At 45.2% G+C, this 25,186-nt stretch overlaps 1 protein-coding gene across 11 annotated transcripts in view; it reads left to right on the top strand.

Annotated features, from left to right (window-relative positions):
• LOC115158238 (CUGBP Elav-like family member 5) overlaps nt 1-25,186 on the top strand; it is a 268,535-nt gene that overhangs the window by 11,780 nt on the left and 231,569 nt on the right. For all 11 annotated transcript variants that reach the window (XM_029706940.1, XM_029706938.1, XM_029706936.1 and 8 more), the window contains exon 2: nt 15,651-15,733. In XM_029706940.1, the coding sequence (XP_029562800.1) occupies nt 15,651-15,733 (83 nt within the window). The remainder of the gene's footprint in view (nt 1-15,650; nt 15,734-25,186) is intronic.

The following is a 25,186-nucleotide window of genomic DNA, read 5'->3' as shown; positions in this document are numbered from 1 at the left end:
CACACTGTTGCCACAACCTAATTAAATGTTCTGGGAACCTTTAAAGAACTCAGAAAAGCTGTTCTGTCAACATTCTTGGAACATCAAAGGAATGTTTTGTGTGCCCTGATACTAACATTATCTGAATGTCAGCCCAACTGGACAGTTTTAGTGTTTTGGGGACCTATCTCTTGTCATATCCCCACAACCTAACATTCTGGGAACTTTTAAAGAACAGACTAAATGTGTTCTGGGAATTTTTGTTGTAACATCAGGGGAATGTTTTTTGCACCCTTAAAGAAACATTGTAGAATCATCCACACAACTGGACAGTTCTTGTGTTTTGGGAACATGTCTTTTGTGGCATCTTCCCAATGTTCCAAGCAGACTGCTCCCACAACCGAATGAAACATTCTGGAAACCTTTAAAGAACAGATTAAAGGTGTTCTAGGAATGTTCTTGTAACATCAGGTGAATGTTTTTTGCACCCTAAAATAAACATTGTAGAATAATCTGCACAACACCAGCTCTGACAGCTCCTATTACACTGGCTCTGATGCTCGTCGGATGTGACAGGGCTTGAAAACTATCACAGATTACAAAGGGAAACCTCGGCCAAGAGCTGCCCAGTGACGCAAGCTTACCAGACGAGCTAAATACCTTCTATGCTCACTTCGAGGCAAGCAACACTGAAACATTTTGTGAGCACACCAGCTGTTCTGGATGACTATATGATCACGCTCTCCGTAGCTGATGTGAGTAAGACCTTTAAACAGGTTATCATTCACAAGGCCGCAGGGCCAGACGGATTACCAGGACGCGTACTCAGAGCATGCGCTGACCACCTGGCAAATCTCCTCACTGACATTTTTTAACCTCTCCCTGACCCAGTCTGTAATACCTACATGTTTCAAGCAAACCACCATAGTCCTTGTGCCCAAGAACGCCAAGGTAACCTGTCTAAATGACTACCGCCCCGTAGAACTCACATCTGTAGCCATAAAATTCTTTGGAAGGCTGGTAATGGCTCACATAAACACCATCATCCCAGAAACCATGGACCCACTCCAATTCGCATACCGCCCTAACAGATCCACAGATGATGCAATCTCTGTTGCACACTACACTGCCTTTTCCCACCTGGACAAAAGGAACACCTACGTGAGAATGCTATTCATTGACTACAGCTCAGTTCAACACCATAGTGCCCTCTAAGCTCATCACTAAGCTAAGGACCTTGGGACTGAACACCTCCCTCTGCAAATGTATCCTGGGCTTCCTGCCGGGACTTCCCCAGGTGGTGAGGGTTGTCGACAACACATCCTCCACGCTGATCCTCAACACAGGGGCCCCTCAGGGGTGTATGCTCAGTCCCTCCTGTACTCCTTGTTCACCCACAACTGCGTGGGCTCGCACGACTCCAACACCATCATTAAGTTTGTCGAAGACACGACGATAGGGAAGAGGTCAGAGACCTGGCAGTGTTGTGCCATGACAACAACCTCTCCCTCAACGTGGGCAAGACAAAGGAGCTTATCGTGGACTACAGGAAATGGAGGACTGAACACGCCCCCATTCACATCGACAGGACTGTAGTGGACTGGGTTGAGAGCTTCAAGTTCCTCGGTGTCCACATCACTAAAGACCTGTCATGGTCCAAACAAACCAACACAGTCATGAAGAGGGCACGACAAAGCCTCTTCCACCTCAGGAGGCTGAAAAGATTTGGCATGGGCCCTCAGATCCTCAAAAGGTACTACAGCTGCACCATTGAGATCATCTTGACTAGCTGCATCACCACTTGGTATGGCAACTGCCATCCAGGACCTCTATACCAGGTGGTGTCAGAGGAAGGCCCCAAAAATTGTAAAAGACTCCAGCCTCCCAAGTCATATACTGTTCTCTCTGCTACCGCACGGCAAGCCAAGTCTGGTACCAAAAGACTCCTGAACAGCATCTACCCCCAAGCTATTAGACAGCTGAACAGTTACAATGACCCCCATTATTATTTATTTCTTTATCGTAATTTTTTTGGCACTGACTCTTGCACTGGCTCTATGCACACTCACTTAACTCTACCCACGCACTGACACATACTACACTGACACTCCAACACACACACACGCTCGCTCGCTCGCACGCACCAAACACAAACACACATGCATATTGACGCCACACACACACACATAGACACACTTTCATACGCTGCTGTTACTCTGTTTATTATATATCCTGATGGCCTAGTCACTTTTATCCCTACCCACATGTACATACTGTATTACCTCAATTACCTCAACTACCTCGTACACCTGCACATTGACCCAGTACTGGTACCCCTTGTATATAGCCTTGTTGGTGTTTTTATTGTGTTACTATTTCCTTTTTTATTCAACAAATATTTGTCTTACTTTTAACTCTGTATTGTTGGGAATGGGCTCGTAAGTAAGCATTTCACTGTAAAGTCTACACCTGTTGTATTCGGAGCATGTGACCAATAAAATTGGATTTGAAACAGGACAGTTTTTGTGTTTTGCGAACATATCTTTTGTGATTGTTCCCACAATTTTCTCACCAGACCTTTCCACCAACCTAATGAAACATTCTGGGAAACTTTAAAGAACAGATTTTATTTGTTCTAGGAATATTCTTGCAAAATAAGGCAAATGTTTTATACAAACATTGTATAATCATCAGCACAACTGGACAGTTTTTGTGTTATGAGAACATTTGCCGTAATCTAACGAATGTTCTGGGAACTTTCCCAGAACCAATTTTGGTTTGCTAGGATGGTACACACAGCCATACAGGAATCCTATTGATAGGCTTTTGACAGATTTTAGATCTCGCACAGGCGGAAAAGTTTGAAGTTATATTGACAACATTACAGATCTTTAATTCCGCAGGAGATGGGAGCCATCGCAATTCGATGCATATGAATATGCAGTCATCATTTTTAGAATGGGCTTTAAGCCAAATGAAGAATAAAAAGAGAACCCAAAAAACTAAAACAACCTGTTCATATTGAGGTTTGGTCTGACCTCACCTATATCTGGACTAAAACCCAAAGCCCAATTTAAATAAATCACCCCTTTTTGATCCAATGATTTATAAACATAAACCATGTTGACGTGAATCTGGGCACTGAGTGAAGGTCACCAGACTAATACAATACCCGAGCTCCGTTCACAACCCTCCGATGTCTGTAGATATTGTAATAAGCAACAGGGTTTCCCCGTAAAAGATGTAGCAGTTCAACTGGCTCTGACAGGACAAGCTGTGGGCCTTGACTTCAAGATGAGCTGTAGTCCTGTAGGTCGTTGTCTCTGCTGTAGGCCAGTGTCCGTTGGGCACACACTTACCGGTGGCAGAGTGAGTGGGAGGGTGGGGACATTCCTGGCATCTTTGAAGGCTGTTATTCAGTGACCATTTATCAATGTGCTTGCTGCTTTCAGAGGGTGCCTACAGCAGAGACATGGGCACGTCTGTGGGAAAACATGGACTGTCTTTTGAGAAGTTGCCTGGTAGCCCTTGTAGCCACAGCTACATGCATATGAAATGAATTGGCTTCCATTAACCTTGGTTGTGGGTGATTTCACAGTTGTGGTTTTATCAGCTGTTGTCTGGACTGGAGGTCACCATCAAGGATGTTTGCGCCAGTGAGACTTGGGTGACCATTCGTCTTTGGTTTTATTTCACATTCACAGTTGATTTGATTTGGAGATGTGATGTCAAATCAAGGTTTTGGTCACAGTGCCACAGAGTGAGGAAGAAAGCTATTGATTATGCTTCGTAAGTTACACATTCGACTTTGGATAGATGTTTTAACTTCACAGAATGTTTTTGACAATGGATTTGCTGATTTTGTGGTAGCCTTCATGCAAATGTTTTGAAAGAGGAGTAATGTTTGTCATAAATTGTCCTATTTTCATGCATCTTACTTTTATAGCATGCTGTGCAACTTGAATATTTTGTCAGTAAGTTAAATTAATAATGAGTTTTTCTTATTTATTTACCTTTATTTAACCAGGAAATCCCTTTATATTAAAATCTCTATTGCAAGCGAGACCTTGCTAGAGGCGCTTTGAATTAATTAATGCTTTATTGTTTGTTTTGTTTTGCTAAGCATGATAGCAAAGTAAGATGAAAATACATTTCCAAAGTATTTTTCCCTCTTCAAAGTTAAAATGATTTAGGTCACTAAAATACATGCAGTAAGAACTAGGGAGACAGTTGAAAATGTTTTAGTCTGCCGACTTCTCTCTTTAAAAGGCGTAGACGGTAGGGTGGTAAAAGTACAGCACCTTCTCACCCATGCTCCACTGGGCTAAGTAGGAGGATAGAGGCCTATCTATTTTGTATGGTGCTGAGCTTAAAGGAGTGCCATCTCCTGCAGAGCAGAGTGTACCGTAGAAAGAGGGGAGAGGAGAAAGGAGGAGAGGAGAGATAAAGGCAGTGAGAGTGGCGATGGTTCTGTAAGTAACGCTCTCTGTTCTTTTAAAGGTCCAATGCAGCCAATTTTATCTCAATATCAAATAATTTCTAGGTAAAAATGAAGTACCTTATTGTGATTCTTTTTTACCATTTTAATATTTAAAAAAACAATAAACAAACTTCTTAGCAAAGAGCAATTTCTCAACCAAGAATTTCAACCAAGAATGTCTGGGAGTGGTTGAGGTGGGAGGGTAAAACTGAAAATGTGCTGTTATTAGCAGAGAGGTTTGGAACTCTCTTTCTTATTGGTCTATTAACTAATTTACTCCATGGTGATGTCACCATGGAAGGCCAAAGCTCCCTCCCATAAAACAGGTTGACATTTCAGGCGGCCTTTTCGAAGGGCTCATAGACTAAATGGGCATTATCATAATGTTCACAATTTTACAGTATTATTCCAACCTCATAGTGTGGAAATATATATAAAACACAGGAAAGTCACGTTTTTGACTGCCTTGTGCCTTTAATGTTGTGTTTTAGCTTGGCACTGACTCATTTTAGAAGCTGGGAAAATGAAATAACAATGTTGAGGAGATTTTAATGTAATGTTTTGTGATAATCCCTCTCCATTTTGGAACGCTTCAGGAGAAGTCATGCGATAAATCTCTTTGGTACAAGCCAGGGAAAATAATAAGATACCTGTTATTTGTCTTTCTCACAGTGTTGTGCCCTTGGAGAACCCGCTATCCCCCTGTTTTAGTAAAAACAATCAGAGATTAGTCAAGCCATCCCATCTCTTAGAATGTGGCCTTAATGCAGTCTCAGAGACATAATTGTATGTAGGGTGGCCAGTGTCAGCCAGGCAGACGTGACAGAGAGGGATGGGAGGGAGCACAGCCACATGTACTGTATGCAGACAGACAGAGAAGTGGACGGAAGACAAGTGACAGACAGACACATGGGCAGGCACAATAGATGAGTGGAATGAGAAAAATGAGGTGATTGTCAGAGCAGCAGAAACAAATGGTTGCTTCTATCCTAAGGTGTTGTGTTGAGCGTGAGAGCGGAGGCTATGGAGTAGTCTTCAGACAGGTTTAAAGCTGTATCTATTGTGGAGGGCCGGGGGACCTAAACAAAGGGATTTAAGGTGGAGGTGCAGAGGCCAAGTTTAGCAGATGTATAACATAATCACCCCTGAGCTGCTGATTCAAGACAAACCCACCAGTAATACCAGACATGTTACTGCTCATCATACTACTATTACTACTTATACTATTGCTTAGTGTTGCACGGTATACAGAAACGTCGGTACTTATTCGATACTAGAACATGAAAAACAGGTCGGTACTAGAATTTGTGTTACTTTCGGTAATCCTGTCAAATGTGTCTCATGGATCAAGTCTGTCCATCAGCACAGCCAATGTCCCAAACGGAGCCACCGTGCCTGCTCCCCGTGCCTGCTCCCCGTGCCTTCTCCCCGTACCTGCTCCCCGTGCCTGCTCCCCGTGCCTGCTCCCCGTGCCTGCTCCCCGTGCCTGCTCCCCGTGCCTGCTCCCCATACTCATTGCTAGCCTGCACTGGGAGTCTGGACTGCATCATGTTTAGCTCCCCACTCATGCTGCACAGAAGTTAACACACTTGAATAATGTGAAACGGCATTTATAATGTTGAAACGATTAATTATTGTTCCCAAAACAATGTCCATACAGGCTGGAATATCTTTACAATGCAAGAAGATACCGGTAGCTTCCAGCTTTGTAGGCTGACTTTCCTTGCTAGCTTACAGCTGAAACTAACATCAATTCACTACCCTAGTACTTTGTTTGTGATAATATGCAAACCGTAACGCAAAATATGCTGATTTCAAAGCTGATTGCCACCAAAAACTTTATCCATTCACTTAAAGAGATTCTCTGGTACTTTTGTATACGTTTTAGCCAATATTTCTGAAAGTAGCAGTCACAAGACAAAAGTGGTCCCCAAAAATGGCTAAGTCACTTATGTGTAGATAGGTGCACCATGTAATCTCTCGCTCTCTCTCTCTCTCTCTCTCGCTCGCTCTCGCTCTCTCTCGCTCTCTCTCGCTCTCTCTCGCTCTCTCTCGCTCTCTCTCGCTCTCTCTCGCTCTCTCTCGCTCTCTCTCGCTCTCTCTCTCAGCTGTGTCCACTAAGCCGTTGGGCCCGCCCGGCAATCTCATTGAATAATTCTGGGCACGCCTTTTGCTAGCTGTCACTCAAATGTGAGGGGCTGAAGCTCATTGGCTAGAACTCAAATTGCTAAGGTGCTGTCCCACGTGGAGGGAAATGTAGGGAAAATGGTGTGTCTCAGCTTCAACAAAACAGTCACTTTCAAACTTGGGATTTTGTGTTTAATTGAGGTAAAAGGGTTATTCTGCTCATAGATTATGCATGTATGGACTACACATCAAGCCCAAAGCGGATACGTTCTTAGTTGCCAAAGGTACTGGAGCATGTCTACCTCAAGTCTCTCCCTCAGCCAAAGATTTATTGCCTCAGCGCGCTGAGGGTTCCAACAGGCCGCACCCCTCTTGGCTCGTGAATGACGTCATTACTGGTTAAAGAGACAGCGCAGTCTTTTATAAAAGAAGCGACTTTTATGCAAATGTTGTTGATCAGTACAGTAAAATAAGTGCCACATTGAAGGGAATGAGATTGTTTTGTCTTCTGTAGCCCCGTGAAATCAGCCAAAACAAGCCCAATGACTCAATGCATGCATCCTACTGAATATGCATTCACCTGTATTGTGAATAGGGCTAGGGTACATTTTGATTTACCCAGTTTATCAATTGAGATTTACCATTCAAGTAAATTATTACCATTATGTTGTTATGTACAGTTATGTACAGTAGTTAGATTGGGAGAAACAAAGTCAAATGAATTGTATGATTGGTTAATAAAATTTCCTGGTTGCTAATTTCAGTTTGTATAACAAAACAAGCAATGCATAGTGTATTAAATCATACTACCATCTAAACCGCTGTGAAATATATTTTCAATAACCAAAAATATAGTATTTTCAGCTGTTTGAAGCTGGTGTACAAAACCAAATGTAAAAGACGGGAAGCATAGAAATAGAACACCGATTTATTGCTTCTTAGACTTACTTTCAATGAGAATGATAGATCTATAATGCACATTTCTATGTGAATTTGGTCAGGTCGCCCAAAAAGTTATATATTGCTGCTTTAACGCATAGCATACTATACATGGCTGTCGCTGAAAAATTCTGACGTAAAACATTTCAAATGTAATGATATTGAACCAGTACGGGAATTTTTTTAATGAAATGTATGTATTCTCTACTGTAAGTCGCTCTGGATAAGAGCGTCTGCTAAATGACTAAAATGTCCAAAAAATTTCAAATGTACTACTACCACTACTTCCATTGCTACTACGACTACCTATTTACCACTTATGTAAATGTAATATATTTCTGTAATACTACTATTACGAACATATGTCCTGAATAACTAATTAAAAATCAACATTGAAACAATGAAACACCCATTATGATGGAAAATGTCTGAATATATTTGGTCCGTGAGGGACGTGTGGAGATGCACGCTGTTCAGCATGATTATAAATAGAAATCTGTGGTATTTCCGAAAATAGGTTAAGCTGCCATCGCTGTGCTGCTGGCATGACATCACTGATTGCCTGCCAGCCTCCCCCTAAAGACTGCTCCCATACTGGAGAGAGGGAGGGGAGATGGAGGGAGGTGAGGAAGGGAGAAAAGCAGCTGAGGCCGACTGTGGGGGGTTCTCTATTCCTCACCCCCAGCTTTGTTCTCACTTCCTCATCTCTCCATCCTATGGAGGAGTGGTAACGCTCTAATCGCTCCACTGCCAGATAGAGAGGTCTTCTGGAACAGCATGTTGCCAATGGCTTGGTGCTACAGTATAGTGCATTGGAGATGCCTCACAGGAATGTTGGAATTAGGGTAACAGAAGGTGCAGATGTACAGTATGTACAGTAAAGTGGCTTCATGCCATGTAGGAATAATAATTGGTTTTAAAGGGCTTAGATTAATTAAGGACCCGTGACTTTGTCACTGCAATTCTGATGATGTACATCTTATAGTAATTTCCAAAATGGCAGCTTTCCCATCTTTGACTACTCATAGTGATAACGGCGCCTTAATAATAATCAAAAAAGACTAGATTAATAACAGATTTATCCTATCTACAGTATATTGGCAGCTTTTTGGCTCCACAACCTTGAGAGTTTATAGCTCTTTAACTGACGAGCTAAGAAGGTTCTCTCTCTTTCACCGTGCCAGTGGTCGTCTTTAAAGGACGAGACATTTTTGGAGGCGTAACACTGGCCACCGCCGTTACCAGGAAATACATCAATACAATTAACACGGTGGCACCTGCTCATTTGCAAGACCACCTGTGTTAATGATTATTATCATTCCAGCCCAGTAGTCAGAGGAAGAAAATGCTCAGGGAGAGAGAGAAAAAAAATCTGTAATATTTGGCATGTTGCACGTAATTTAAAATCTGTGTGTATATGAGGAATCTGCTTTGTGCCTCAAAGTACATAATCGCTAGTCGAAAAGACAGAGCGTGCAGCAAGGCTAACTCGTTAGTCTATTTAGTAAGGAATCTGGAAAGGTGCAATTAATGTTTTCTCCAAATGCCGCATGAATGGGCGCTGGGAAATAAAGTGCAGTGTATGCATAGTGGGCGAAGAGAGGGGGACTTCTTTCTTCTCATCCCTCTCTTTATCGCCAGCCTTGGAGCTTTGAAGCTTCATCTTTAAAGACACCTTTCCCAATTTGTAAAATCAAAGGACCTCAAAAGCGGATCTGTCTCTCAGACCAAGTCAGTTTGGAACTGCCTATCTTTGACTAATGTGAATTTACTGTGATCAATTGATCTGACTCGAGGTTCAAATCGCAGTGCTTTTTGAAAACAAGACAGTAATAGTGTGGGTATCGCATCAAAAATGCTAATGTGGCTAACTAACATAGAACTCCCTTTTTGTTTCTATCCTATAGTATTTTCCAGGCATAGTATAGCCTATGCAGTGTTTATGGTCAGGGAATGTTCATGTTTTTCCCAGGGCCTGTTATAGAACATGAAGAGGAAGAGATGCAGTTTTCTGACCTTGATGGGGCTCACAGAAAACTTCTTATTGATTCCCCTGTAAATCCCTTAGCTGTGGGCTAAGGGGGGACTTGGCAGGTAAACTCCCATTGCCCTCCATCTGATGAGGAGTCTAAGCCATGTTCCTCTCTCAGTCAGTCCACCCACGCCTGACGTGGCCGCACCACTGTGAACGGACACAGTATTTACTGCACCCTGAAACCCCATCCATTAATGGTGTCAATTAGCTTCTTCATCAGGGGTGCAGGCCACTGGATGTATTTATAATGCTGGCCTGGTACAGGCTTAAAGCAGGCAGAGATCATTCATTTAGTCAGTCCACACAGGAAAGCTACATCCACTGTAGGTGCCAAGTTTCCACCACAGTATTGGCCCTATAGGACTTTACCGTAGTATTGTTTTTAAGTCACTGCCCAAGAGAACCTTCAACCTTACAAACCAACTACCGAATTACCTACTGTGGTTGAGTGTGTGTGAATTTGTCAAGGCCTATTTCTCAGCCCATTTTTTCCCCCAATGGATTTGTACTGTATTGATTCCTCTTTCAGAACAAATGATTCAGTTTTACGGTGTTCCTCATCCTCATTATGCAGGCCGCCACCCAGCCGAGAGGCCAAGACCCTTACTGTATACACCAGCCAGGTCACCCGTGATAGAAGTCAGTATTCCACATCCATCCATCTCTGAGGATGTCGGGAGATGGCATGGAAACAACAGTGAGCGCTGCTACCTTCAATTAGGTTTCAGTTTTGCTAGAGCGTTGTGGATGGGGTGAAGGATGGGCGTAAGCATCTGCCACTGATTCCAAAGGTTGCAAGTTCGAATCAAGCAATGTTTTATGGCTATCCCAAACCGTAACCCTTACCTTAACCATTTGGAGTCAATGCCTAACCTTAAGAATTCTGAGTTAATGCCTAAACTTAAACCTTTTGCAACAACTTTGAAATATGACATTCGAGAAACATGGATGAACGTCTAATTCTGACGTGAGACTGGGAGAGCTAGTTGGTACAAACACAAATCCTTTACTATACACACACACAACTGTGTTGGTCCACGCAGACCTGGAGTGTGTCCTTCAGGGTGTATTTCCTGCTCAGGGGCCGTAGTGTATGATGATTGAGCACAGCAACAACTCAATGGCCTGGGTCTCCTTCACCAGGGGTTACAGAAGCTACCAGGGTCTGTTACCAGTGTTGACACCAGGCCCTCTTACATTTTAGTTATTTAGCAGGCACTCTTATCCAGAGCGACTTACAGCAGCAGTTAGGGTAAGGCACATCGTCTGATTTCTCACCTAGTCGGCTCGGGGATTCGAACCACCAACCTTTCGGTTACTGGCCCAATGCTCTTAAACGCTAGGATACCTTCTGCTCCCTGACTAGCATAAAGGATCTCAACAGTCTTGAGTGTTCTTCCGCTCCTTGTCTCACCCCACCTTCATTTGTAGTGACATGAGAATGCAGGTGAAAGCAATATGTTGCCTGCCAAATTGGACTTTGCCTTCTCCTATCGAGGTCTTTCATATTAGAGCAGATGGAAGATAAAGAGACAAGGAGAGGAAGTGTCTTGAGACTATTGAAATTACAGTGCAGGAGGGTGCGGTGCTGGAGGATGGAGGCCCAGCCGCATGCGGCTCCCTTTAACGTGCCTGACTTAATTAAGGTTTACAGGTTACGCTAGAGTACTGCTTATATTACAGCACTCATTACAAGGTAATTAGGCTGGGGCAGGGAAAATATTGTTGTCGGAACAATGAGTGAAAGCTCTTTGGAAAGTACCCCCACCTTTTCCCTTTGTTCTCCTCGAGCAGTGGCTTGGTGGTTGGCTGTGTGCGTGCAGATCTGGGATCAGGGGTTTGGGGGGTGAGGGAGGGATTAGAGCAGTAAGGACTGCTCTGAGACTAGCCCTGATTACCCCTCATAGTCAATCTGCGCCACAGAGCTCCGCCACGCCTGCCACTGATTCAGGTAATAATCACATTGTATCAGTGCTGATGATGTGCACTTTGGGCTCCGGCCCCTCAGAAAGCCCTTCCAGCAGTAAATGAAGTAAGCAAGTAATCTACCCTCGGCGATGACATTTCCCACAGAGTGCAAATGAAGTGTGAGGGAGCGGGTAGGCAGCGACTAAAGACCTGAGCCAGGGCTAGCTCTGTTTCTGCTACCTTCACACTTTTGGTGGAGTAAATGCCAAGGAGAGGGGAAGTTCACACCTTTTCATTACACTGGGGCAGGGTCCTCTGGGGCACAGAGAGGGAATAGAAAGATGGAGTGAGAGACGCTGTGGTGCCTATGTGTACATTGGGCTGTGTGTGTGTGCGTTGGTGTGTGTGTGTCTGTGTGTGACAGTAGGGACTGAATGTAGTAGGCTCTTAGAATAAGTGCTGATTCTGGAAGAGTAGGAGGAGAGTAAGAGGAGAGGGGGACGGTGATGGGTTTATCAGTAGGACCTCTACACTTAGCAGGAATTACCTACACTTCACAGATTAGGGCCAAAGGTGCTGGATCAGACACACGTTCCCTTTTGCACTAGTAATGGAGGGCCTCGTCGGCAGGAAATAACCCTGCAAATGGCTACTATCGGAGAGCGGAGAGTGGTGGGGAGTAGAGGAGAGGAGGGAAGAGGAGAGGAGGGGAGAGCAGAGGAGAAGTCTCTTTAATTACAAACCATCTCAACACAGTGGAGCTGGGGAGAGAAAGACAGTCACCCCATTGGCCCCTTATGTCCCTCTAGCCTGATCAGCACTGCAGCCTCTCTGTAGCCTCTATATCCTCTCTGTAGTCTCTCTATCCTCTCTGTAGGCTCTCTATCCTCTCTGTAGCCTCTCTGTAGCCTCTCTATCCTCTCTGTAGCCTCTCTATCCTCTCTGTAGCCTCTCTATCCTCTCTGTAGCCTCTCTATCCTCTCTGTAACCTCTCTATCCTCTCTGTAGCCTCTCTGTAGCCTCTATCCTCTCTGTAGCCTCTCTATCCTCTCTGTAGCCTCTCTATCCTCTCTGTAGCCTCTCTATCCTCTCTGTAGCCTCTCTGTAGCCTCTCTATCCTCTCTGTAGCCTCTCTATCCTCTCTGTAGCCTCTCTATCCTCTCTCTATCCTCTCTATCCTCTCTGTAGCCTCTCTATCCTCTCTGTAGCCTCTCTATCCTCTCTGTAGCCTCTCTGTAGCCTCTCTATCCTCTCTGTAGCCTCTCTATCCTCTCTGTAGCCTCTCTATCCTCTCTGTAGCCTCTCTATCCTCTCTGTAGCCTCTCTGTAGCCTCTCTATCCTCTCTGTAGCCTCTCTGTAGCCTCTCTATCCTCTCTGTAGCCTCTCTATCCTCTCTGTAGCCTCTCTGTAGCCTCTCTATCCTCTCTGTAGCCTCTATATCCTCTCTGTAGCCTCTCTATCCTCTCTGTAGCCTCTCTATCCTCTCTGTAGCCTCTCTGTAGCCTCTCTATCCTCTCTGTAGCCTCTCTATCCTCTCTGTAGCCTCTCTATCCTCTCTGTAGCCTCTCTGTAGCCTCTCTATCCTCTCTGTAGCCTCTCTGTAGCCTCTCTATCCTCTCTGTAGCCTCTCTGTAGCTACCTCAGCCGATGTAGTGGAGCCACACGTCAGACAGGAGTATATCGGAGCAGATGAGGAGGAGGAGTAGGAGGAAGAGGAGATTCTCCACTAGAAATCAACGTGTGAGATAAGGGCTGTTTTAGATTGGTATCAAATGATGCCTCGGTAGTCTCATATTTTCCACATTGTGCCTTCCCTTCGCTGCGTCAGCAACACCACCAGCCTCTCTCTCTGGGTTACATCGCTGTTTGTCGTGTTTCAAACCATTTCATCAGGCTCTGACGTCCGCACTTGGTATGCAATGCAACGCTGGCTATTTGTACATGTTTGGATTCCAATTAGGAAGTTGTTAGAGCTTTCGCCCGTGGCCAGCAGATTCTTATTAAGCCTTACATTAAAGAACATAGAAGCACATTTAAATGGAGTTCATGTTCCCCTTTGTTTGTTGGCATTGTGGTTGTTATTAATTTATTCTCAATGCCGTATGTGTTACACATTAACAAATAAATCCAATTTGGGCAGTGTTTGTGATTGTAATATGCAAACGAGGCCCTGCTCAGTGAGAGATAGGGATGGCACTTGTCAAATATACCAACAACACAATTCCTACAGAATAACAACAACATGGCCCCATTTAGTACCATGGTCTCCTCAGTGAGACAGGGGTGATGTTATGTGGGGAAGAAAGCATCATGATAGTTATTTGCTTGGTAGCCATTGGAAATCATTAGGTTAGGGCCGGTGGGGAGGGGGGGGGGGGTGTGAAGAGAGATGCACCGTGACTCCTGGCAGTCAGCCACTTAAGACTGAGGTGGTCACCTCTGTCAGACTCCATCACTGTCCTTCCATAACATACATCCAGACCCAGAGAGCAGGGACTAGAGAGCAGAGACTAGCAGGCCTGCTGTGCTGGGAGACAGTTGGGCTGTATAGGGCCGTAGGGCATAGGGATGTAACGCGGCCTGGCCAATCAATGGATCAATGCCTGACAAAGCACCCCCTCTTTTTGTGTAGCACTGTAGCAAAGGTTACTATAATGCACTGACCTGGCTCTGAGAAAAGAATAGCTGGGGGAAAAATGCTGGGGTCATTGAAAGTCTATGTAGCGTTGCTCAGGGGAAAGATAGATGCATAAGCATGTTGTCATACAGCCAGGCGACGGGGTGCAAGATGTTGAATGAGGTGGTGAATTTATGGACGGATGAATGTGATGTGATCTGCAACATCGGGAATGATAGGAATATTGTCTCTTTAAAGACGCCATCTTCACCACCCACTGAATATATTTTCTGTTGAATTATGACCCGAAATGTGATGCTTTCTAGTAAACCGTTTCTAAAATGGCAGAAATATGATAGTGTGTGGTAACGCACATGAACAACACTACCAAATCTATTTATTCAGACATGAACTTCATTAATATAACACTACCAAATCTATATATTCAGACATGAACTTCATTAAAATAACACTACCAAATCTATATATTCAGACATGAACTTCATTAATATAACACTACCAAATCTATATATTCAGACATGAACTTCATTAATATAACACTACCAAATCTATTTATTCAGACAGTCAGGGGTAAATGATTGCATCAATACCTCTCCGGGGTCTCTCTCTCTTTCTCTTTAATCTCTCTCCTCTCTCCTCATCTACCTCATTTCTCTGGGCTGTCTGCCAGCAGGAGGAGCTCTTTATTTGGCAGACAGTGGGCGAGAGTGACAGTGTGCGTGTTTGTATGTGTGTATGTGTGGTAGTCACCTGGTGTTCTTGTGGCTGGGCATTCGTTCTGTGCTCAGGAAGCCCTGAGGCCTGAAGCCCTGAGGCCTGAAGCCCTGCCCTCCTCCCTCTCTCCCTCCCACCGTCTGCACAGTGTTCGAGTCCTCCCATTCCTCCCTCTTTCCCCCTCTCTGTCCTGCGGCCCTGCTCCCTCTTGCTGTCTCTGCTGCTGTCAGAAGGGTTCAGTGTTGTGCATCGCGGCAGCATGGTAGGCGCTTTTGACAGCGAGAGGCTGATCTATGGCACTGGGGCTGGGATAGAGAGATATAGATAGAGAGGGAGAGAGAAGAGAGAGAAAAACAAGAGAAAGTAAGGCACAGAGAGAGAGTGAGAGGGAGAGAGAGGAGGGAGAGAGAAAGAGAGATAGAGAGCATTCAGCCCGAAGGCCAGCTGAAGACAGGAAGAAAATCGAGTGTATGGCAGCATTGAGACTGTCTGCAGGGAGGGATTGTTCCCCAGTAGCAGCTCTTGCTGCCTCATTGTGAGGGACACATCCCCTTTCCAGGGTGTTGTTTTTCATGACTGACAAGGGCCTAAGCGAGGTTGAAGGGAACCCAATGTTGTGGGTGGAGGGGATTCGATTGAACACAGTTGTTGCCGAGTGTTGTTGTGCCCAGTAACTGACCTAGGGTTGATATCTATTGTCAGTCTCCTCTTGTTCTGTCTCTGAGCTAGTGTTGCCACTCGGTGTTTAGTGTCCTCTCCTTTCATCAGTGTTCAGTCCCCAGTGTTCAGATAGACTTGTGTTAATATCTCCCCCTTTTCTGTTTTTCAGGCTGCGCGTTCCTCACCTACTGCGCCCGCGAGTCGGCCATCAAAGCCCAGAACGCCCTCCATGAACAGAAAACACTGCCAGGGGTAAGTCTCTACCCACTTCACCACCATGCCATCTGAACACAGAAAACATCACCACCCACCACCTACCAGCCTACTCCAACCCGCTTCAGCCCCAGAGATAAAAAAAATACAAAAATACTTTGGAAAATGATTCAATCAATAATCCAGGCTTTTAAGGGCCGGTTTGAACTGTTTAATGTGTCTGTTCTCCGGGGAATATAGCCAGCATTGATCAGATGCACTCCACTCGCACTTTCTAAGGCAATGCCATCAAATGTCAATTCATTTGTTCTTTGCATTTTCTCAAATTGGTCTCTTTACAAAAAGCTTAGTGAGTCATTGTTGTTTTCTTAGACGAAGGGGAGAACAGAAATGATATGCACGAGGGATGAAAGAGACAATTTGAAAATAGGAAAGGGCACTGTGTGTGAGTGTGAGATAGGATTTCTGCCTTTACAAAACAAAATATGTGCATATCTGTGCACGGTATGCGTGCGTGTTTATGCACAGTATCTGTGTGTGTAGTGTAGTGTGTGCATCTCTGTGTTTGTACACAGTGTGTGTGGGAGTAGTCCTCTTTCTATTTCCCCCACTATGGCAGATAGCAAGTGACAAGGACATCGTCAGCGTCAGTAGTGGAGCGGAGTAGAGCCGGGTCTGCTACAGAGACAGCATGGCTCAACATTACCGGGTCAGAAGAACATCACAGATAGACAGACCAACCCCCATCTCTGTGGAATAATACAAGAAGGAGCCTAGCCAAAAGGCACATGTTTCACATTAAACATGCAAATACTAACACTGCAAACTTTGAACATTTCTGGCGCTTTTCTCGAAAAACAAGTTGTTTCTTTTATCCTTCAAATTTGCCAAGCTCCAGCCTGGAGGGCTTTTTTTCTTCTTAAAGAGCATAAAAAAAAAGAAGTTGTTCTTTGAGAGAACGCCAAGGGATGCGTTCACGGTAGGCTATAACTGTGCTTAGTAGTGCGTTAAAGAGAGGGGGATTATTTCCCAGCTCATTCCACCCTGCTCGTAGTCCCCTCCGTCTCGCGGAGTCGCTAATTGCGCCCCCTTGCCTGCCTGGGAGGGCATCCGTCAGGGTTGACCCACCACTGGGATTAAAAGGCGAGATGTGGATGAATGTATAAATGAGGGGTACGGGGGCACCGAGGCTGCGAGGGAAAACACAGTATCCAAACCATCTGGCCTCTGAAAGATTTAACATCCACAACATATTAAAGAACACCAAGCCACGTCAGGGAGAATTAACAGCCTTGTGCAACTCCTCAACTCCTTTCTCTGCATGTATGTTTGTTATATTATGCATCTGTTTGTCTTTGCTGGTAGACATGTTACAGTTACGGTACACAGGCACAAACACATGCATGAAATGGTAATCAAGCACTTATATTGGGGCATCCAACAACACAACGTCATCCAACAAAACTACGCTACCCACACAATCCCCAGAAAGAGAATGCGTTCTCGCGTCGTATGAGAGTTGTAGGGTCTTCCCCACTAATATCCTACACTGTACTGTAGGACTCTGAAATGGTACTTTTCCAGAAATCAAACCCTTCAACTGCCCAACATGGAGTTGTAATTCCACTGAGTATCACTTCTACTCATGGTGAATACACAGAGGGTAGCATGGCGGTGCCTTCCCCTCTCCCCACTGTGCTGTGAAACAGTTACCCGTTCTCCTGCTCGAGCCCCGTGGAGACCCCCTGTCTCCTCTCTTCCTGAGACACAACATGTCACCCAAATAGAACAGGCAGACATTGCCGTGTGTCAGACCCCACCGAGACACACATACGCAGGTGCACCCCCCCCCCAACAGAGCGCGAGATTCCCCGGTGGGAGAAAAAGAGGATCAGATGGGTGGTCGGAGGTATAGCTCCACCAGCTACGCTCAACAGTGTTTCTGTACTGCCTCCGGTAGTCACGACGACAACGTAGAAACACAGGCCTGCGGGAACAACACAGACACTATCACAGCTCCAGCCACTGTACCAGTACTGGGAACACACTGCTACCATCAATCCATCAGAGACGTGCTCCATCTAGTGTACTCAGAAGAGAGAGGAATCCATCGTAGCATGTCTGTTTTCATGTTCTGGAAATGGAGACAGGGCCATGGACAGAGCGAGAGAGAGATAGAGAGAGGGGATGGTAAAGGGATAGATGAGTGAGACAGCGTGTGTAGTAGATATGTTGTAGTGTAGCAGGCTGGCTGTGCTCAGTGCATTGTGGATTGTGTGTTCTGTGGGCTGGAAAAGCTTCTCTCCGCTCAGCGGCCTCTCGCCAGCCAGCCAGCTATCAAGTCAAACAGCCAGCCAGCCATCCAGTCCCCCCCCCGTTGCTCTGCGCTGATGGTAAGTAGATATGCCAGTTGTTTGTTTGAAAAATACTGCTTGATATGCAGTTTGCCAGGGGCTATGGTGTAATTAATGTAAACTAGGATTCCCCAGGAGAGGAGTTATGAGTTATTAACGATTGCGTTTTGTCATTAACTCCTTCACCGCTGGCTGTCCCCCCACTTAAAGATGTGTGATGTGATTGCCATCTGATCGATGTGAAACCCAATCAATATAGACAGTATATTTAAGCAATAAGGCATGAGGGGATGTGGTATATTGCCAATATACCACGGTTAAGGGCTGTTCTTATCCACGACGCATCGCAGAGTGCCTGGATACAGCCCTTAGCCTTGGTATTCTGGCCATATATCACAAACCCTCGAGGTGCCTTATTGCTATTATAAACTGGTTATCAACGTAATTAGAGCAGTAAAAATAAATGTTTTGTCATACCCGTGGTATACGGTCTGATATACCATGGTTGTCAGCCAATCAGCATTCAGGGCTCGAACCACCCAGTTTATAAAAGCATATAGTACATATTCCAGGTGTATACAAGAACCCTTAAAGGCAACTGAGTTTCAGGCCCACCATTTCCCTCTTGCCTCCCTGCACACACTCTTCATAATGCTACCTGGCCTTTCATGGGCTCATCAGTAATTGCTCACCACAATATTCTGAGGGCTATTGTCCGAGTCCCCAGGAAAACATTTGCTGCAGAAATGAATAGCATGCACTGATGGCTGTGTACTGAGCTGGAATGTATATATATGTGGTTCAGAGAGAGAGAGAGAGAGAGAGAGAGAGAGAGAGAGGAGAGAGAGAGTAGAGAGAGAGAGAGAGAGAGATAGAGGAGAGAGAGAGAGAGAGAGAGAGTAGAGGAAGAGAGGAGAGAGAGAGAGAGAGAGAGAGAGAGAGGAGAGAGAGAGAGAGAGAGAGAGAGAGAGAGAGAGAGAGAGAAGAGAGAGAGAGAGATAAGAGGAGAGAGAGAGAGAAGAGAAGAGAGAGAGCGAGAGAGAAGAGAGCGAGAGAGAGAGAGAGAGAGAGAGAGAGAGAGCAGGAGAGAGAGAGAGAGAGAGAGAGAGAGAGAGAGAGAGAGAGGAGTAGAAGAGAGAGAGGAGAGAGAGAGATAGGAGAGAGGAGGAGAGGAGAGAGAGAGAGAGAGAGAGAGAGGAGAGGAGAGAAGAGAGAGAGAGAGGAGAGGAGAGAGATAGAGGAGGAGAGAGAGCAGAGAGAGAGAGAGAGAGAGAGAGAGGAGAGGAGAGAGAGAGAGAGAGAGAGAGACCCCAGAAGGGGAGTATGTGTGGCTACAGAGTGGGACAGGTTCTGACAGCTGTCCAGGTGCATACAGTACACTGCCATCATGTCAGGGCCCTCTGTGGATACAGAGAGTGGGGTGTTGTGAAAAACATGTGCACATGGCAGCTTGTCGTGATCACACAGCGCTCACATCACTGATCTGTATGTGTGTTATTGTGTACTGTACACACTACTGTATATGTTTGTGTGTGCCTGTGTGTGTACCTGCGTGCGGGCTCCCGAGTGGCACAGCGGTCTAAGGCACTGCATCTCAGTGCTAGAGGTGTCACTACAGACCCTGGTTCGATCCCGGGCTGTATCACAACCGGCCTTGATCAGGAGTTAGATAGGGCGGTGCACAATTGGCCCAGCGTCGTCCAGGTTAGGGGAAGGTTTGGCCGGGGTAGGCCGTGATTGTAAAATAAGAATTTGTTCTTAACTGACGTGCCTAGTTAAGTAAAGGTTACATTAAATAAAAGTGTCTGCCTGTGTTGTGGGGCAGACAAGCAATCACAATGTCAGCTAGTTTGACATTAATGCCACTAAATAAAAGCATGGGCGTCCCAAGGCTTTTTTCAAACGTTTTTTTTAGATTGCTTGATGAACACTGACTAGTTAGAATGTTTAACAGACGCGACCTATCAGGGGAGAAGTTTCTGAGACAGTTGGTGTGTCAGAGCTGGACCCAGTCCACCAGAGATTGACTTCACACACTCCACACACCAGCTCAGCATCATAGCAAATCCCACATCCTTCACACAATCCCTCCTCCCAAATCCAAATTGATCCAAGAAAATAATCTTCATCTCTTAGCCGTATAGATATCAGTGTCCTTACCTCCTCTTTTGGACATGCGACCATGATGAAAACCAGTGATTGTCTATGTCAGGTGGCTGCTGGTGTATGTGCACAGCATGCATTTCCTTGTGGTATTAGTGCTGCTAGACCTGGGGTGACTGTAAGAGGATGGCAGTGATTCAGGATCCAGGTTTATGGAAAAAGCATCCACATTAAACTCCAAATGAGAAGAGGAAGAAGATTATGCTGTGCCACATACAGGGCATTCGGAAAGTATTCAGACACCTTGAATTTTTCCCTAAAAATTGATCCAACTGTTTTTTTTCCGCTCATCAATTTACACACAATAACCCATAATGACAAAGCAAAAACAGTAAAAAAATATATATTTTAGCAAATCAGTCATACGTTTGGACACACCTACTCATTCCAGGTTTTTTTTTATTTTGACTATTTTTTACATTGTAGAATAATAGTGAAGACATCAAACTATGAAATAACACATATGGAATCATATAGTAACCAAAAAAGTGTATATTTATATTTGAGATTCTTCAAAGTAGCTACCTTTTGCCTTGATGACAGCTTGACACACTCTTGGCATTCTCTCAACCAGGTTCATGACGACATGCTTTTCGAACAGTCTTGAAGTAGTTCCCACATATGCTGAGCACTTGTTGGCTTCTTTTCCTTCACTCTGTGGTCCAACTCATCCTAAATCATCTCAATTGGGTTGAGGTCGGGTGATTGTGGAGGCCAGGTCATCTGATGCAGCACTCCATCGCTCTCCTTGGTCAAATAGCCCTTACACAGCCTGGAGGTGTGTTTTGGCTCATTATCCTGTTGAAAAACAAATGATAGTCCCACTAAGTGCAAACCAAATGAGATGGCGTATCGCTTGTAGCGTCATTTACTGAGGAGTGGCTTCCATCTGGCCACACTACCATAAAGGCCTGATTGGTGGAGTGCTGCAAAGATGGTTGTCCTTCTGGGTGGTTCTCCCATCTCCACATAGGAACTCTGGAGCTTTGTCAGAGTGACCATCGGGTTCTTGGTCACCTCCCTGATCAAGGACCCCGATTACTCAGCTCTAGGAAAAGTCTTGGTGGTTCCAAACTTCTTCCAATTAAGAATGATGGAGGCCACTGTTTTCTTGGGGACCTTCAATGCTGCAGACATTTTTTGGTACCCTTCCCCAGATCTGTGCCTCGACACAATCCTGTCTCGGGACTCTACGGACAAATCCTTCGACCTCATGGCTTGGTTTTTCCTTTGACATGCACTGTCAACTGTGGAACCTTATATGAGACAGGTGTGCCTTTCCAAATCATGTCCAATCAATTGAATTTACCACAGGTGGACTCCAATCAAGTTAGAGAAACGTCTCAAGGATGATCAATGGAAACAGGATGCACCTGAGCTAAATTCTGAATCTCATAGAAAAGGGTCTGAATACTTATGTAAATAAGTTATTTATGTTTTTGTTTTTTTATAAATGTGCAAAAATGTCTTAACCTGTTTTCATTTTGTCCTTATTGGGGTATTGTGTGTAGATTGATGAGGAAATAATTGTTTAATCAATTTTAGAATAAGGCTGTAACGTAACAAAATGTGGAAAAAGTCAAGGGGTCTGAATACTTTCTGAATGTACTGTATGTGTGGTCCAGCAGTAATGTCAACAGTCTAAGCATATCCCCCTTCCTCTCTGCCTCTGCCTCTCTCTCTCGTTTTCACATGCACACCCACATGCCACCTCTGTCTTACACACGCATGCAAACACACATACAAATAAACCCACCCACACACCGCTGGGCTCAGCTAAGCTGTAATGGGATGTGTGAGGTGCTAGGAGGGAGCTGCATGGCTGGGGCTGTGTGTGCCGGGGAGAGTGGCGGACCTAGTGCAGTGGAAATGAGGTTGGCCTGCCACGGTGCTGTGCCACTCCGCTCTTCCCCTCAGCATCCCCTCCCTGGGCCGTCCACTGGGCTTCACACACCCGCAATCTCCCATTCACCTGCTCATCAACCGCGGCCCTGCCTGCCTGCCGCAAAGGCTGAATAATTCAAGGCTGTGTTTGTGTGGGGGCAGGAGGGGAGGGGGCCGGTCAGCGAGAAGCCAATCGGTGCTGGCAGGATGAGAGGCCTTGTTGACCAGGGAGGGAGCCTCGTTAGAATTTAGCCCCTGGGTAACAGCAGTGTGTGTGTGTGTGCGTGTGTGTGCATGGTGGGAAGGGATTGGGGGAAAGGAGCCGGCGAGGGGGAATAGAAAGGAAAACGGGACTGAGGTATTTTTCTCCAGGAGAATGTGTTTCTGCTTGCAATGTAAAAAAACACACACATTTCTGGACTGTGACACTCTGTACATGTTTGAATCCAAAATGGCTGTTTAGACAGTGAAATACTACAGTGCATTTGGAAAGTATTCAGACCCATTCAATTTTTTTTTTTTACATTTTGTTACATTGCAGCCTTATTCTAAAATTGATTACAAAAAATGTTACCATCATCAATCTACGCACAATGCCCAATAATGACAAAGCATAAACAGGTTTTTAGACATTTTTGCAAAAAAAATAAATGAAATATTACATTTACATAAGTATTCAGACCCCTTAATCAGTACTTTGTTGAAGCACCTTTGGCAGCGATTACAGCCTCGAGTCTTCTTGGGTATGACACTACAAGCTTGGCACACCTGTATGTGGGGAGTTTCTCCCATTCTTCTCTGCAGATCCTCTCAAACTCTGTCAGGTTGGATGGGGAGCGTTGCTGCACAGCTATTTTCAGGTCTCTCCAGAGATGTTCGATCGGGTTCAAGTCCGGGCTCTGGCTGGGCCACTCAAGGACATTCAGAGACTTGTCCCGAAGCCGCTCCTGCATTGTCTTAGCTGTGTGCTTAGGGTCATTGTCCTGTTGAAAGGTGAAACTTCGCCCCAGTCTGAGGTCCTGAGCGCTCTGAAACAGGTTTTCATCAAGGATCTCGCTGTACTTTGCTCCGTTCATCTTTCCCTCAATCTAGACTAGTCCCTGCCGCTGAAAAACATCCCCACAGCATGATGCTGCCACCACCATACTTCACTGTAGGGATGGTATTGGCCAGGTGATGAGCAGTGCCTGGTTTCCTCCAGATGTGACGCTTGGCATTCAGGCCAAAGAGTTCAATCTTGGTTTCATCAGACCAGAGAATCTTGTTTCTCATGGTCTGAAAGTCCTTTAAGTGCCTTTTGGCAAACTCCAAACGAACTGTCATGTGCCTTTTACTGAGGAGTGGCTTCCATTTGGCCACTCTTAACATAAAGGCCTGATTGGTGGAGTGCTGCAGAGATGGTTGTCCTTCTGGAAGGTTCTCCCATCTCCACAGAGGAACTCTGGAGCTCTGTCAGGGTGACCATCGGGTTCTTGGTCACCTCCCTGACCAAGGCCCTTCTCCACCGGTTGCTCAGTTTGGCCGGGCGGCCACGTCTAGGAAGAGACTTGATGGTTACCAACTTCTTCTATTTAAGAATGATGGAGGCCACTGTGTTCTTGGGAGACCTTCAATGCTGCAGAATGTTTTTGGTAACCTTCCTCAGATGTGCCTCGACACAATCCTGTCTCTGAGCCTTACGGGCAATTCCTTCGACCTCATGGCTTGGTTTTTGCTCGGACATGCACAGTCAACTGTGGGACCTTATATAGACAGATTTGTGCCTTTCCAAATCATGTCCAATCAATTGAATTTAACACAGGTGGAGTTGTAGAAACATCTCAAGGATGATCAATGGAAACAGGATGCACCTGAGCTCAATTTGGATTCTCATAGCAAAGGGTCTGAATACTTATGTAAATAAGTTATTTCTGTTTTTTTTATTTTTTATAAATGTGCAGTCATTTCTAAAAACCTGTTTTCACTTTGTCATTATAGGGTATTGTGTGTAAATTGATGATGGAACAAAAATATGTAATCAATTTTAGAATAAGGCTGTAACATAACAAAATGTGGAAAAAGTGAATGTGTCTGAATACTTTCCGAATGCACTGTACATAGCTGTCTCTCTAGCGTTAAATTAATATGCACTTATTAGCCACAGATGTCCGTCTGCAATCCATTAATTGAAACATTTTCCCAGGGTCTCACTTCTGGCCTTCAACAGACATGAAATATGCATGTTAAAACGCTACTGGTGCGGTTCAGGATTGATAACGTCTAAGACAGAGGAGTCCAGGGTGTATGAGTCTTAGGCTGTTATTTAGTTGACTTGCTGTGAGCAGCCAATGAGCTCTCAGGTGGAGCTGCATTTAGTCTGACAGCCCGGGGATTCCGGAGTGCAGGGCTATTCTTTAAAAAAAATAAGCTCTGTTGATTCATTGAGATGACAATGAAGTGGGTTTGTGGATTGTGGAGCTCTAATGGGTTTATATCATGTGTTATTACCCCGGCCAACTTTCAGTGATTAGTAGAAAGCCCTGACGGCGTCATAAAAGAAGTCAAAGAAGAGGGAGGTATATGCACCGTAAGTTTACGCTTATGAAGCTTTATTGTGATGCACGCTTATTATAGGATCCACCGTGCCACAGAAATATTACTGCAGTGCCAGCGGTAGGATGTTAGGACTAAGAGGGAGAGAGGGTGAGAGGGTGAGAGGGAGAGAGGGAGAGAGGGAGAGAGGGTGAGAGGGTGAGAGGGAGAGAGGGAGAGTGTGCGAGTGCGCGTGCGCGTGTGTGGTTGTGTGTGTGTGTGTGTGTGTGTGTGTGAGGAAGGGGGGCTGCTGTAATGGCACTAGGGTCTAATGTACGCAGTAAAGAGCTGCTGTACCAGAGTGCTCCTCAGGGAACTAAATCCCCACACCCCTGGAGCAGCAGCCAGAAATAGACTAAAACACATAGGGCTGGCTAACTGTTTGGCTTTGTGTTGTTTTTCCCCCTCCCGCTCTCTCACTTTCCTTTCTCCTTTCTTCTTTTCTTTTTTGTGGTAGATTAGCCACATATTTAGACAACCCGCCTCCTCCCAGGGGGCTTTGCTGCTGCTCAGGGTATTT

Source organism: Salmo trutta, chromosome 22 (genome assembly GCF_901001165.1).
Source record: "Salmo trutta chromosome 22, fSalTru1.1, whole genome shotgun sequence".
NCBI lineage: Eukaryota > Metazoa > Chordata > Actinopteri > Salmoniformes > Salmonidae > Salmo > Salmo trutta.
Note: the sequence above shows the minus strand (reverse complement) of the source record. Positions and strands in the feature narration are given on the sequence as shown.